Here is a 15,871-nt window from a genome sequence, read left to right as displayed (position 1 = left end):
AATTTTTAATTTTAACAATAAATTTTATCTAAACACACTCTAAATGTTTTAAAATTGGTCTATCCATAGCAGAGGAAATCTAAAAATGTACAATAATTGAAATATTTCACAAGCTTAATTACCCAACAGTCACTTCACTAGCACTTTTTAGAATAAAAAAAAGGAAGGAAAAGAAAGGAAAACATGAGTCGTGCGAATCCAGACAAATAGAAGCTCATAAATCAGTAACCTTGATCTCGCCAAGAAACTTCATTGAAAAAATGTCTGGCCCAGTTTTTACTTTAGAGACTTTTATAGCTCTAGTCTCCAATCACCTTCCAGCAAGTCTTGGTCAATTAATGACACTATTTATTAAGCCAAAAAAATAAAAATAAAAATAAAATATGAAGTCTTGGTCAATGATTGTTTAACCCAGAACTCATCCATAAAAACCACAGTGTATTTGCAGTATAAAATACAAACTAATTTGTAGCAACAAGCAAAAAGCTTATACTCTCTTGCTAAAGAAACAACTGAAAGAAAAAAAATGGCCAGTTTAAATCTTGGAGAAAACATAGAAATCAATACAGAGCTAATTATAAAAACTTACTCTCTTGCAGTTAAGGCTCACAACAAGTCTTCAGATAGGGCATATTATGTTGAGGGAAGAAGTCGTCGTTCATCAGATCCTATCATCTTTAGCTTTTCTGGATGTTGGTCTGAAAATGGTTGGTATGATGGAGAACTTTTTGGAGCAACGGAGATCAATCTTCCATTATTGTTTCCTTCTCTTAGAAGTCTAGGCGTTAATGAAAATGCCTTGGTCAACAAAGCTTTTTTGCAGAGATTTGTAGACAAAATCTTGGGGAATTCAAATTTTGATCGTGAGGTACTATTTGCTTCCTTCTTCTTCTACTTCTTTTTCTTGGACTCTTTTTTTTTTAAGGGTACTTCTTGTTCATACTATGGATTTTTTTATAACTTTTTTTTTTTAATTTGATGAACAGGATTTTTCTATAACTTGCTCACATTGTTTATGCCTTAAATAAATTAAGAATGTAACCATGTATTTGTTTTGCTGCATAAAGTTTGGTAGAAATTTAACATGAACAGTTGAGAAATTTAAAGAAAAAAAAAATATAGTAGTAATCTTAATTTTTTTATCTGTCTGGTGGAGTGGTCGCATGATTGCAGGGCGGAGATACATGTATGAGTGGAGGGCCATGCTTTTAAAAATATTTTTATACTATATATAAATATTTAATATTTTAATTATTAGTCTATAAAAATGAGATGACCTCCAAATATTTGAGTTAGTATGCTCTTAAATGTTTTTTTCCCTAATATTTAATTTTTATCGTAAAATGTGTTCTTATATTTGTTAAAGTTTTAAATTATTCATGTTTTTAAATATTTTATTAGTTCAATTGAAATTTTTTTTATACATTTTGGTAGACAATTTGGTAGCTTATATTAAAAATGAAAACTTTAAGGATTCATTATTATTATTATTTTTTGCTAAATTTAAGGATTCATTATGAAGGACACTAAGTTGTGTGTATAAATATTTGTATTTGTGCATGTTTATGGAAGTTTGTTTAAGCTAATAAATTAGTTTTATAAGTTGGCCCGCAAACAAAAATTTCTAGCTTGCAGAACACAAACTGGATTTTAGTTTAGGGTACAAGATTATAAAATAAAAGTTTGAAGCCAAATTAATATTAAAAATTTTAATTAACATAAATAAAGTATGTAATTAATGAAAGAAACAAAAGTTAAATAAATAAATTGATTGACATAGAAAATAATGTAAATATGAGTGATAGTTTTTTTTTTCATGCTTGGTGTTAATTTATTTTTATCTAATGTTCGAGTTGAAAGATAGTGTAATCATCCTTATGTTTAAGGCACCTCCTCATAATCTAAGTTAACTATAAATATATTTTTCAAACAAGTAAAAGAGATATAAATACTTATAATCAACATATAGTAATTAATAGCTGAAGTTGCAAGACTAATTTAAGATTTTCAAACAAGTTTTTTATTATTATTTATAAGTAAAGTAAAAAAAAAAAAAAAAACTACTAAGAAGTATAATAATATACTTGAAAATTTTAAAATATTATATGTAAGCCTTGAATATATTTTTAAGAGATTTATATGATGTTTTTTAGATTAGCTTAAAAGTATCATTGTAAAAGAATTTAAAAAAAAAATTGACACATTAGTTTAAAGGGCTAGCTCAACGAAATTTTGGGGGTTAAGGCAAAAATTTTAAAGGGTTTTTTGTTATATTTAAATATTAATTAAATTATATATATGTGTGTGTAATTAAAATATATTTTTCTTACTTTTTGAGATCCAAAATTACTAATACAAAGTTCATTCCAAATTCATATTTTCATTATAGTAATAAAAAGTAAATTATTCCAAAAAATTGTTACTCAAAAAAAAAAATTTATTCCAAATAATAGATAAGGTTTATTTTTAGAAGAATGAAAAATAAGTTGGTCAACTTGAACCAGATACTAGAAACTCTATTGAAAGAAAGAAACTTAGCCATAATTGGTTAGAAGAACATCATGAAGGTGTGGGGGATCATTTTCCATCCACATCGATAAACCTTTAACATGTCTAACATGTTCAGTTAGATTGTGAGTTGCAAAATTGTCTAATAGAGTTCTAATAAAGAAAAATAAAACATTTTAATCAAAGATAGTTCAACTAGAGAAAAAAAAATTCAAGGCCCCCTCTATTTGCCAATAGAATGCACTGTCTAATAGAATGTAAAGATAGAAAATTAAAAGCCTATTTTTGAAGTTTGATTGTTTTTTTAGTAGGTCTAAATATGGAACTTTAGTTTCAATAAGAATTTAAAGAGATTATAGAAAGGATGCCATGCAAGCACTAAAACATACTCATATGGAATTGGAAAACAGGTGATATCTTGTTACTAAATATTACTACATTATTCAGGTGCAAAAGGCAGTGAAAGAAAACAAACAAATACTGTTTACAGGACACTCCTTAGGTGGTTCAATTGCAATCCTTGCAACAATTTGGTTCTTGGAAAAATGCTTAAAATCAGAATATAACTACAAAATTTCACCTTCCTCACCTCTGTGTGTGACTTTTGGGTGTCCTCTAACTGGTAACCACATATTTTCCCATTCTTTAAGGCGTGAGAACTGGGCTCGCTACTTCATACATTTTGTCATGAGATATGACATTGTCCCACGGATCATGCTTGCTCCAATCTCATCCATTAAATTGGAATTTCAGAAAGTTCTCCAATTCCTCAATGCGAAATCCGTAAATCTTGCACGTGCATCCATTGACACCTTCGATGCTTCAAATTTTTACATGAAAGTAATGAAGAATGCATCATCTGTGGTAAGCCATGCTGCCTGCAATCTCATGGGAAACACAAACTTGCTATTGGAAACTGTGTCAAACTTCATTCCATTAAGCCCTTACAAGCCCTTTGGAACATATGTCTTCTGCACTGGCAATGGAAAACTAGTCATCTTGAGGAATCCAGATGCTGTTTTGCAACTATTGTTTTACTCCTCTCAGTTGTGCCGTGAAGAAGAATGCACAGATATTGCCCATAGAAGTCTTCAACAACATTTTGGCTATGAGAATGATTTGCAAGAGAGCTTCCAAATGCTAAATGAGGTTTACTTGGAGCCACTGGAACAGCTTCCATTATCTTCAGACTCTACAACTAGTGATATTGCAACAATTAATTCAGCCTTGAATGACCTTGGTTTGGTAAATTCTATTTCCTTTGCTTGTTTCAACAAATTTGAAAATCTTGAATTCAATCTCTTTTTAAAAAATAATTGTTTTTTAAACATGACTTGCTATAGACTATACAAAGAGAATAAATAAAGTATTTCAATGCTAGAAAATGTGTTGAATTTAGAGCACTGCTCACCAAAGAATTTTCTTAGTTATATCTTTGTGCTAATTTCCTGTGTGATGGGTTCCAGAGCACAAGAGCTAGATTGTGTCTTTGTGCTGCTGGAGAGTTGGAGAAGTGGAAGACTGGAAACAAAGAAAACTTCGATCTCAAGAAGCCAGATATTGAGAAAGCAATGAAATACCTTGAAGAAGGCTACCGATCAAATTGTGAGAATCGTGGTCTAGGTTGTTATGATGCCTTCAAGCTTCAAGAAGCCCGCAAGGATTTCGATGCTAATGTAAAGAGACTTGAACTAGCAGGTATATGGGATGAAATCATTGAAATGTTAAAAAGGTATGAACTCCCAGATGCATTTGAGGGCCTAAGAGACTGGGTATTGCTTGGAACAAGATACCGCCGCCTTGTTGAGCCCCTAGATATTGCCAACTACTATAGACACTTGAAAAATGAAGACACAGGAGCTTATATGATAAGGGGCAGGCCGAAACGTTACAGGTTCACGCAAAGATGGCGCGAGCATGCTGAAAAGATGCCTGCTGAATCCAGTGGAGAATCATGCTTTTGGGCCAAGGTAGAGGAGCTGCGCATTAAAATTAGCAGCCAAGGGTTTGGCCCAATCAAGGAAGAGGTTTTGCAGCTAGAAGCACAGGTACAGAATTGGATCAATTATGAAGAGTTGGATAGAGATGTGTTGCTAGAGAAGTCCACTTTTAAGAAGTGGTGGGAAGGTCTCCCTAGAGAGCATAAGTTGACATCCCGCATCAAGGATTTAATGGTTTCATGAGTGTCAAGCAAGTTGGTTCCTTATTTGGCTACTGCCAACAACTCTCTGTTATCTTCTGTAGTTTTATGTTTGAGTTTGCAATTGCTCAATAGGCTACTTGTGTGGGTTTTTTTTTTTTCAAGAGTTTTATATCAGCAACCGAATAATGTATTATTTTTATGCCACTTAGGAAGCTATATGAACGGCCACTCGACTTAAAATTAAAATAAATAAAAGTTGAATGGTCTTATTCATTCAATTTTCTATCATTTTGTGATCGACCAAACATCTCATAACAACCCCAATTTTGCATGGAAGATCTCATGGCTGACCATGATGCAGCCTACTATTCCTTTTTAGCAAAATTTATGTGCAGTTCTTTAGGTCTCAAATTAACTTTCAATCACATAATTTTATTGACATTTAGCATAAATAATGTTTTTTTTTTTAAAATTAATATTTTTGATAGAATTTTCAAAAACAACTAACTTTAACCATGTAATTGGTCAATACAACCACATGTTTAAATTTAATTTAGCGCAATTTGTACTGTACCTAACTTTTATTTTTCCCACCTTTTTTAAGCAATCTAAATAGCCTAAAGGCAATTTAATTATCAACATTCAATAATAAAATCTCCAATATTTTGCCTTTTTCTGTATCCAGACATTTATCTCAAACTCTAAAGCTGACATGTTAATGTATAGCCTAAAATCCTAGTTTCAAACAAGTTATTACCAAAACCATTACAACAAGAAAAAATGCAGACAGTCTAACCCCTGGTATAAGGTCTAGTGGTGAAGCACCTCATCCACTTCGTCATAGCGCTTGAGTTCAAGTAGTGTGAGACTCATTAGTACTGGGACTGTAGGCCAATATGAGAATCTCATGGTAAATTCTGCTCGGTAGGATGTGATTTACCTACATGATCCTACTTTTTTTTATTCAACAAACTAAGCCTATGATTTTTTAGGCTAAATTATAAATTACAACTTCTAAGTTTGTCCAAATTTCAGTTTAGTCATCTAACTTCACTTTCATTTAATTAAGTTTTTTAACTTTTAAGTTTATTCAATTTAGTTATTTTGTTAGTTTCCATAAAAAATTCATTGTTAGTGACCTCCAAAATAAGAATAGTCAAACAAACGAAAGTTAAGGGTGGCAATACGTGTTCGCGTGTCGGGTTCGTGTCGTGTCGACTCATAAGTATCCGACTATATGGGTCAACATTAACCCGACATGTTTATTAAACGGGTCCAGATTTCTCAACTCTAACACAATCCATTTATTAAACGGGCTAATCGTGTCAACTTGTTTATCAGATTTTATCAAAATGAAAAAAAATGGTATTAACCAAATTGAATTATGAAAAACCAAAAAAAAAAAATTTAGTATAAAATTCAAAACTAATGAGTAACTGCATCACAAATAATCATTCAGAACTAAAATATATCTAAATATCACAAGTAATTAATCATAATATGTTAAAGAAAATAAACCACAACAACTAATAAGTTTATATACCTAGGATTTGAAGAATATATTGGTAAATTTTTATTTTATTAAATGGGTTAGACAGATCAAACAAGTTCTATGTATTGGACCATGGTGGGTTGGGTCAAAAAATTCCCTTAACCTGACCCAACCCGACCTATGCACACCCCTATGCATTATCACTTCTCAATTTAATTAATTTGAACGTGCATGTTATTAACATAAGTTAATTTGATTTATTTAGTTCGCTTTGTTAAATTTTATTACATAAGTATTGATTAAATTGGTGATTAGTTGAATGTATTTCAAATTTATAATGAATATATTTTTTATATATGTGTATCTATAATTATTTTATAATTTTATTAGATGTTTGTGTATCCTACGATACACGATAAGATACGATACATGATATAGGAAAATTAAAAATCGATTCACGATTTGACAACTAATGAAAATAATATAAACACCCACTAAAATAATATAAAACATCCACCCATTAGTAACAGAAGAGAGAGTGAGAGGTTGAGTTGAGAGAGAATAATAAATAAATAAAAGTAAGTAGCAACTTGCTACGTGAATGCTCTAAACGCAATTTGAATGCTAAAAACACAATGTGAATGTGAATGCTCTAAACACAATGAATTTGTTGATTTGAAATACTTTTTGGTATTTCTTTTGCCAAAAATAGCTTTTTGACTATTTTAACAAAACTAATGTGAATACTCTAAATATTAGCTCCTAAAAGGAAATTACGGGGTAGATGTTGCAATTATTACACCAAAATTGATCTTCCACAATTTAGCAGTGATGGTACTTTTCAATTTTCAACTGTTAAGGTTGGACAATTTTTTTCAAGTGAAATTTCTAATTTTAGGGGGAAAAGAAGGTATAAAAATAAGGGTTAGGATTATATCATGTACCGGACATATTAAGATGCAGACACATGTCCAATTTTAAATGTATTTTTGTATCTCAATGTATTTAATGTACTAAGAGCATTGACATTGGGCATGGTAAAACCCCTCAATTGTAAATTTATAGCATCAAAACCATAAAAGTGTGCATTACCTGGAATTGTAAATTTGTAATTGTAAAAAAAGTTTACAATTGTGCTACAATACCATTTTATAAATTATGTTGGTCCTTACTTTTTTATTTTACCGTTTTTAGTCCCTAAAATGAAAAATATGTTCCATTTTGGCCCTTACTATCACTCACTTAACAAAAATTGTTGATGTGGCAAACAGAATACACTGTTGACATAGTAAATGTTGATGTGGCCATTAATATAATAATAACAAATTTATTTGACATTTTTAAAATGCCATGTCTATCAACGTCAACATATAAACTAAAAACTTTAATTTATCAATTTTAATTAAATAAAAAAAATCAAAAATAGAATTAAAAACCAACAATAATATGAATTGAGAACACAAACACAAAAAATTCAAAACCCAAAAAAATATTATCTTGTCAACCAAACACAACATCATCAATAAACACAAAACTGAAACACAGTGCAAACTCAATTTTCATTTTCCTATCTTTCTCACCCTCTTGGGTCAAACACTCAAACGTTGCTCTCTCCCTCTTTGATTTCTCTTATTTCTTTTTCTCTTTAAGTTCAGGTTGTAGTTTTTGGGATATGGCTTTGATCTGGGTTTAGAGAAAGAGAGGCTGAGATGTGGTGGTTTGGATTTGGGTAGAGAGAGGGGGGCTGAGGTCGGCGGTGGTTTGGATTTGGGTTTAAAGAGAGAGGGGCTAAGATCGGCGGTGATTTGAAGTAGATCGGCGGTGAACCGACCCTTTCACTCTTCAACCTTTGCATTGCTCTCCTTTGACGCCGTCACCGACGATCCTCTCTGCCGCGCCATCTCCATCGAAGGCATTCTCTCTCTCTCTCTCTCTCTCTCTCATTTTGATTTGGATAACTGAAAGTATCAGATCAAGGTTTGGAGGAAGAGCAAGGTAGCACGACTCGACTCTCTCTAAACCTAGCTCTCTGATTGGTGTCTCTTTTTCTCTCTCACAGATCAGTGGATCTCTATTAGATTGGTGGGTCTCTCTCTTAATTTGGTGGGTGGGTCTCTCTCTTTCATCTCTCAATCTTTTAGCTCGGTGGTAAAGATTGTGGTGGAGATAGGTGGAAGATTTGTGGCGGAGATTGCGGTGGAGATTTGTGGGTTTGTTTCTAGGTTTCTTGAATTTGTGGGTTAGTTTCTCGAATTTTTATGGGTTTGATATTTATTGGTTTATTTTTGGGTTTGATATTTGTACGGAGGGTTTGATTTTTCATGTGATGTTCTTTGTGTTTTGAATCTTTGAAGGTCTTTGTATTTTGTAGATCGATGCCCTTAGATTTTATGTGTTTCATGTTGAGTTTGTTCTTGATTTTTTAATTTTCTTGACAACCAAACATATTATTTCAAGAAGAACATGAAAGAACATGTTCTTTATTTATTTTTTATTTTCTTAAAATGAATAAATTAATTTCTTTTAGAATCAAATGTATACGTGGATGCTGATGTGTCTATTTTAATTATTATTTTATGTTGACATGGAATTTTCATTTTTTTTTATTGGTAGGAGATTATTGGTTATAATTAACTTTGCTCAATTCCAATGTTGTGAAGGTTGGAAAAAAAATGATGAGTGAATGACATATCTTTTGAATGCAAGTTGATTAGGTCAATGTAATTCTTGGGATACAAATTTAGTTCTCATGATTTCCGTTAGCAAATATTATTAATGTTATGATGGGTTGAAGTTATTGATTTAATTTAGATGAAAGAGTGCCTATAATTTTTATCCTTTTTCCCCCATTTAGGCTCTTTAGCATTCACATTGGTGGTGTTAAAAAATTTAGTTTTTAGTACCTCAAAAACCTATTTTATCTATTTTGACATTCCATTTAAAAATACCCCCTATATCCCATCTCTTACTTTAGCATATTACCCATTAACATAGTTGTCAGTATCGTACGATACACAATACAATACATAATATGTATTGTATCGTGTACAAAAAGTTTTATATCGTAAGTTCTCATGAATCATCTGATACATAGGTACATATTGAATGAATCATATTGTATCAGTGAATTATACGTATCGTACGATACATAGACATATGGGTTTAAAATTGGTTTTTTTTTTTTTTGTTAAAATTTGTTGTTTTATTTGATTTAAACAAATTGTTAGACTTTTATAACACAAAATTATTGGAAAACTTAATTGAGTTTTTTTTTCCCCTCCCTTCTCTTTCTCCTACAAAATCTAGAGTATACTCGTAACACTCACTTTCATATGTACAAATTTATTTTCTAAAATTTTAATAATGTATTAAATGAAAATATAATTATTTTTTTGTCATTATTATTATGAGTCTAAAAAGCTAGAATGCTAAGAAAAAATATAAAGAAAAAATTATTAGAATAAAAAAACAAAAAATAGTAAATGTTGATAATAATGAAGAAACTGTCTATGAAAAAAATAATTTTGCAAGATGCTGAACATGATGGTAACTTCAAGTAATGGAGTTTTTTTTTTTTTTTGTGGAGAATCATTGACTTAGATGGAGTTGATTAGCCAAGCTGATGAAAAGATATTATTATTTTGGTTCATATATCATGTATTATCACTTTTGAGTTTAATTAATTTGAACGTGCATGTTATTAATATAAGTTAATTTGATTTATTTAGTTAGCTTTGTTAAATTTTATTACATAAGTAATAATTAAATTGGTCATTAGTTATGAAAGCTCGGATTTTTGCTAAAACGCAAGAGCTTGTTCAGACCCCCAGTTAAAAATTACTGCTAGATAGCTTTTACTCTAATTTATACTAAGTGCGAAACAAGAGTAAATAAGGGTAAAAAACCGTTAACACTACCCTAAGCCATATTTATCCATTATCATCAATAATTAATTTCAAGTGAAATTTCTAATTTTAGGAGGAAAAAAGGGTATAAAAATAAGGGTTAAGATTGTGTCATGTACCAGACATATTAAGATGCGAACACATATCTAATTTTAAATGTATTTTCATATCTCAATGTATTTAATGCACTAATACACCAAATACAAACGTGTTCTACAAATGCAATATTGACATTTCTCAATGTATCACTGTCATGTAGGCCAATTCTACTCTCTCCAAGAACTATATAGTACCCAAAGAACGATAGTATTGTCACATCTTTCCACGGTAGATGGAATTTAAAAATGTAAAGTATTTCAAACGCGTAATTACCCAATAGTCACTTCACTTGACTAGAGAGGAAAAAGAATGGACAAAAATGCTTACCTAGACAAGTAGAAAGCTTTTGGTATTAGCATTCTTGATCAAACCAAGAAACTTCTTTAAGGCCTCGTTTGGGAGGAGGGAATGAAATGGAATGGAAATGAATGAAAATAATAATTTTAGAATATTCTTCATTTCCCTTATTTGGGAGTTTTAAAGGAGGGAATGAAAAACTCATTTAATTGTTTGGGAGTTTAAGTGGGAGGGAACTCATTCCTCTCTATTCTCTTAAAACCTCAAATTTTCATTCCCTCCGAAATTGGGAGGAATGGGAGTGAATGGAATTAGATTTAATGATTTTTTACTAAACTCCTAAAATACCCTATATATTCAACCCTTTATTTTAAAATATTGGTCTAATAGTAATATTATCATAAAATGATTTCATTATATTCCTTCCATATTGCTCCCAAACAAGATTACTTACATTCCATTCATTTTCATTCATTTCCATTCCTTTATTTTTAAAACATCCAATCAAGGTTACTTAATTCCATTCAATTCTTTTCCATTCATTTCCTTTACTTAAATACATTTCATTCCATTCCATTCCATTCATTTCCATTCCCTTATGATCATTCAATTCCATTCTATTCTATTCTATTCCCTTATAAACTCCCAAATGGAGCCTAAAGAAATGTGCTGGCCAACGTGAATCCTCTAAACATTGGCTCCTAAAAGGACATTATGGGGGTAGATGATGCAATTATTACACCAAAATCGAACTTCTACAATCTAATAGTGATGGTACTTTTCCATTTCCAACCTTTAAAGTTGGATTATTTATTTCAAGTGAAATTTCTAATTTTAGGAGGAAAAAAGTGTATAAAAATAAGGGTTAAGATTGTGTCATGTACCAGACATATTAAGATGCGGGCACATATCTAATTTTAACATATTTTCATATCTCAACGTGTTTAATACACTATTGCACTAAATACAAGCGTGTTCTACAAATGCAATATTGATGTGTCAGTGTCATGTAGGCCAATCCTACTCTCTCCAAGAACTATGTAGTACCCAAAGAACGATAGTATTGTCAGTGGCGGCGCCACGTTATGGTCAGGGTGTTCCCAGGAACACCCTGACTTGAAATTTATATATATAATTTTTTTTTTTACCCTTAAAAAATAAAATAGGAACACCCTCACATTAAAAAAAAAAAATTTTGTTCTACTTTCAAGCCAAAAAAAAAAACCCAAAAAAAAATTTCAACTAAAATTTGAAAAAAAAAAAAAAAAATTGTAACAGAGAAAAAAAAAATGTAAGAGCAAACTGCAAATGGATCACAGCAAGCCCAACAGAGACAAATCACAGCAAAATGTAAGAGCAAACGGATCACAGCAAGCCCAACATCAAGCCCACTGCCCACGGCAAGCCCAACAGAGACAGAGGAAGCAACCCCATAGTTTCTCAACCAAAAAAAAAAAAAAAAAATTATAGACCCATCAGAAACCTCAAATCAATTATCAGAGTTCAGTACATCATCACTAAAGCTCTTCTCAAAAAAATTAGTAAAGCTAAACAAACCTAAAAAGGAGAAACAGAGCAACGACGCTCCCCTTCGAAGCTAGATCGATCCACCGTCCACGGTTCCAGCCGCTCATCGGACATCGGAGATCGCCAGATCGGTCCAGCTCCAGTCGCTCGTCGGAGATCGGCCTCGTCGCCCTCGTCGCATCGGAGACGGAGATCGGTCCGCAACTCCGCAACATCCAGTCGCAGCGCTCATCGTCGCTGTCGCCATCGCCATCGCCGTCGCTGTCGCCGTCGCCATCCCAGGTATTTCTCTCTCTTTTTCTCTCTGACTCTCTGTCTCTCTCTCGCCTCTCGGTCTCTCACTCTCTCTATACTCTCTCAAATTTGAAATGAAATAGGAATAAATGAATGAAAATGAAATGTGTGCCTGCCTTTAATCTTTATTTATGACTCTCTCTCTCTCTTTAGTCATTATTAAATTTATGACTTTGTCTGTTTGTCACTTTGTCTCATTGTTGAACTGGACCAACTGGTGATCCGTGATTGGCTGCTGATTCCAGCAGTACTCAGTTTTGTTTGTTTGTTTGTTTGTTTTTTTTTGTTTTTTTTAAAGAAACAAGCACTCAGTAACACTTTAACTTTATTTTTAATTTTTTACTTTTTAAATTTGACATTTTGCTTTTGGCTTTATCTTATGATTGAATCTTATCCGTTGATTGGTGTGTAAATTGAAATGTGTTGGTGTTGGTGTTGCCATGTTGGATTATTGGTGCATTGATATTGGACTCAACTCAAAGACATTAATTGTCTTTTAGCGTTATTGTGATTTGTAAAATTGTGATTGTGAAATTTTCTGATTGGTAGCTAGATTTTGTGAAATTTTCTGATTGTCTTTTAGCGTTAATAATTTAATTAATCAATACATTATAAAAGACAAAAAAAATTAAATTATGTTAGACTAAATAACAATTAATAATCTTATAATTAATGAAACAATAATATAACAAATTATAATTTATAAAAGACAAACAAATTAATGAAACAACTAAATAATAATAATTAATAATTTATTGATATTTCAAATAAACTTATAATTTATTGTTTATTCTTTTGCTAGAATTATGGACAAATACTTGATAAAAAAACCACGTACCCAAGATTCATCTCCTGTGCAAGATTCATCTCCATCTTCTAAGCGAAGTCGTGTTGACTTTAACTTAGAAAATCTTCCTTCAGATCCTGGGCTACGACAAAAGATATCATCTTATCATCCTAATAATCATGATGAAATAAGAAGATATTATTTAGGAAAAGGCCCTTGTCGACCTCCTCATGATTACCCGGTATCATATTTTTCGGAAAGCCCGTCGATTTAGAGTCGAATGGTATGAAAATAGAAATTGGTTGGAATATAGTATAGCCAAAGATGCAGCATTTTGTTTTTATTGCTACCTATTTGGGAAAGATGTTGGTAAGCAAGGAGGAGGTGACACTTTTGTAACGAAGGGATTCAGACTTTGGAATCAGGTTGGGAAGTTAGATTCTCATGTTAGAGGAGTTAATAGTGCTCATAACCAAGCTGTCAAGAAGGGTGAAGATTTACAGAAGGAAAAGCAACACATTCAAAGTGTCTTGGTTAAGCAATCAAATCAAGATAAAGCTAAATATCGGATTCAATTAAACGCAATAGTTGATTGCGTAAGATTCCTTTTATTCCGAGGATTAGCTTTTCGTGGTCACGATGAATCTCAAGGTTCAAGTGATAAAGGAAATTTCCTTGAGCTTCTACAATTTTTGGGGGATCACAATGAATCTATCAATGAAGTGATGCAAAATACTTGGAAAAATTGCAAGCTTACCCATCCTGATATTCAAAAAGACATGGTGAATGCAATTGCACATGAAACATCCAAAGTCATCATCGAGGATCTTGGCAATGGGTTCTTTTCAATATTAGTTGATGAGTCACGTGATATCTCAGTGAAAGAACAAATGGCACTCATTCTTCGTTATGTGAACAAACAAGGAATTATTATAGAGCGGTTCCTTGGTATTGTACATGTAGCAAGTACCACCGCTTTGTCACTCAAATGTGCTATTGAAGGTTTACTTTGTGAACATAATTTGAGTTTATCGAGACTACGTGGGCAAGGTTATGACGGAGCTAGTAATATGCAAGGTGATATCAATGGTCTCAAAACTTTAATTTTGAAAGAGAATAAGTCAGCATTTTATGTCCATTGTTTTGCTCATCAACTTCAATTGACACTTGTTGCCGTTACTAAAAATCACATTAACATTGCTGATTTTTTTTGTGGTTAGTAATTTAGTAACTGTTGTTAGAGGCTCTTGTAAGAGACGAGATGCTCTTCGAGATGCTCAATTTTCCAAAATTAAAGAAGATTTAGAGAATGGTGTACGAAGAAGTGGACAAGGTTTGAATCAAGAGACAAATCTTAAACGTCCTGGTGATACACGTTGGGGATCATATTATGGGACTATTCTCAACTTGATTTTGATGTTCTCTGCTGTTGCTGATGTACTTGAGATTATTGAAGAAGATGGGCTCTCCGACCAAAAAGTTGAAGCTCGATCTATTATGAGGTCAATTCTATCTTTTGAATTTGTTTTTGCTCTACACTTGATGAAAAACATTTTAGGGATTACAAATGAGTTGTCAATAGCATTGTAAAAAAGAAATCAAGATATAATAAATGCTATGGATCTTGTTAAAGTGTCTAAGCAACGATTGCAAGTGATGAGAGATGATGAATGGACATCTTTATTGACTGAAGTGTCTTCATTTTGTGCCACACATGAAATTCCTATCTTAAACATGGATGAAATATTTGTAGTTAGTGGGAGGCCGCGACGCAACACCCAACAAAATACAAATTTACATCATTATCGTGTTGAGCTATTCTACACAGTCATAGATATGCAACTTCAAGAGCTAAACAATCTTTTTTCAGAGGCGAATACCGATTTGCTAATTTGTATGGCTTGCTTGAATCCAAGTAATTCATTTGTGGCTTTTGATAAGGAAAAGTTAATACATCTAGCAAAGTTCTATCCATATGATTTTCCTGGGACATATATCTTGGCACTTGACTCTCAGCTTCAGAATTTCATTTTTTATATGCGCAACAATGACTTGTTTTTAGAGCTTCAAGGAGTTAGTGAACTTGCTGAAAAGTTAGTGAGCACGAGGAAGCACGAGACTTATCCATTAGTCTATTTGCTTGTGAAGTTAGCTTTGACTCTTCCTGTTGCTACTGCAACAGTAGAAAGAAGTTTTTCAGCAATGAAATATATAAAGAATGAACTGCGCAATCGAATGGGAGATCAGTGGATGAATGATTGCTTGGTTGTATATATTGAAAAAGATATAGCTTGTAGCATTGATAACGAGACTATCATGCAACGATTTCAAAATATGAAAAATCGTAGAAGGCAATTGAAAATTTTATGTATTTACATGTTTTTTGATTGTTGTTGTCAGTATATAAAATTTTCTTTTTATTAGATCGTGTAATTTATACTTATTAAGGAATACCCTGGGAAAAATTCCTGGAGCCGCCACTGAGTATTGTCATATCTTTCCACGGTGGATGGAATCTAAAAATGTAAAGTATTTCAAACGCGTAATTACCCAACAGCCACTTCACTTGACTAGAGAAGAAAAAGAATGGACAAAAATGCTTACCTAGACAAGTAGAAAGCTCCTGGTATCAGCATTCTTGAACAAACCGAAGAAACTTCCTTAAAGAAATGTGCTGGCCCCAGTTTTAAGTCATGAGGCTTTTCATTGGAGGTTTTTATTTTTTATTTTTTCATTGCAGGCTTTAAGCATATTTTTATAGCTCCAAGTCTCCAACCACCTTTCGGCAAAGTCTTGGTCTATGACATTGTTTAATCAGC

General features: G+C 32.1%; 2 protein-coding genes across 2 annotated transcripts; both read left to right on the top strand.

The window, feature by feature from the left end:
- Positions 1 to 445: 445 nt before the first annotated feature.
- On the top strand, positions 446 to 4,939 carry LOC142630519 (protein EDS1L-like). Its single transcript, XM_075804511.1, has 3 exons — positions 446 to 868; positions 2,956 to 3,753; positions 3,975 to 4,939. Exons 1-3 carry the CDS (start codon positions 527 to 529, stop codon positions 4,689 to 4,691), a joined length of 1,857 nt encoding a protein of 618 aa, XP_075660626.1. The 5' UTR covers positions 446 to 526; the 3' UTR covers positions 4,692 to 4,939.
- An 8,343-nt stretch (positions 4,940 to 13,282) lies between these two features.
- LOC142633011 (uncharacterized) lies at positions 13,283 to 15,866 on the top strand. The gene is made up of 4 exons (XM_075807303.1): positions 13,283 to 14,129; positions 14,281 to 14,531; positions 14,694 to 15,243; positions 15,793 to 15,866. Exons 1-4 carry the CDS (start codon positions 13,283 to 13,285, stop codon positions 15,864 to 15,866), a joined length of 1,722 nt encoding a protein of 573 aa, XP_075663418.1.
- The last annotated feature ends 5 nt before the right edge of the window (positions 15,867 to 15,871 follow it).

This window comes from Castanea sativa, chromosome 4 (genome assembly GCF_040712315.1).
Source record: "Castanea sativa cultivar Marrone di Chiusa Pesio chromosome 4, ASM4071231v1".
Classification (NCBI taxonomy): Eukaryota; Viridiplantae; Streptophyta; class Magnoliopsida; order Fagales; family Fagaceae; genus Castanea; species Castanea sativa.
The sequence above is the reverse complement of the archived record's forward strand: the minus strand, read 5'-3'. Positions and strand labels throughout refer to the sequence as shown.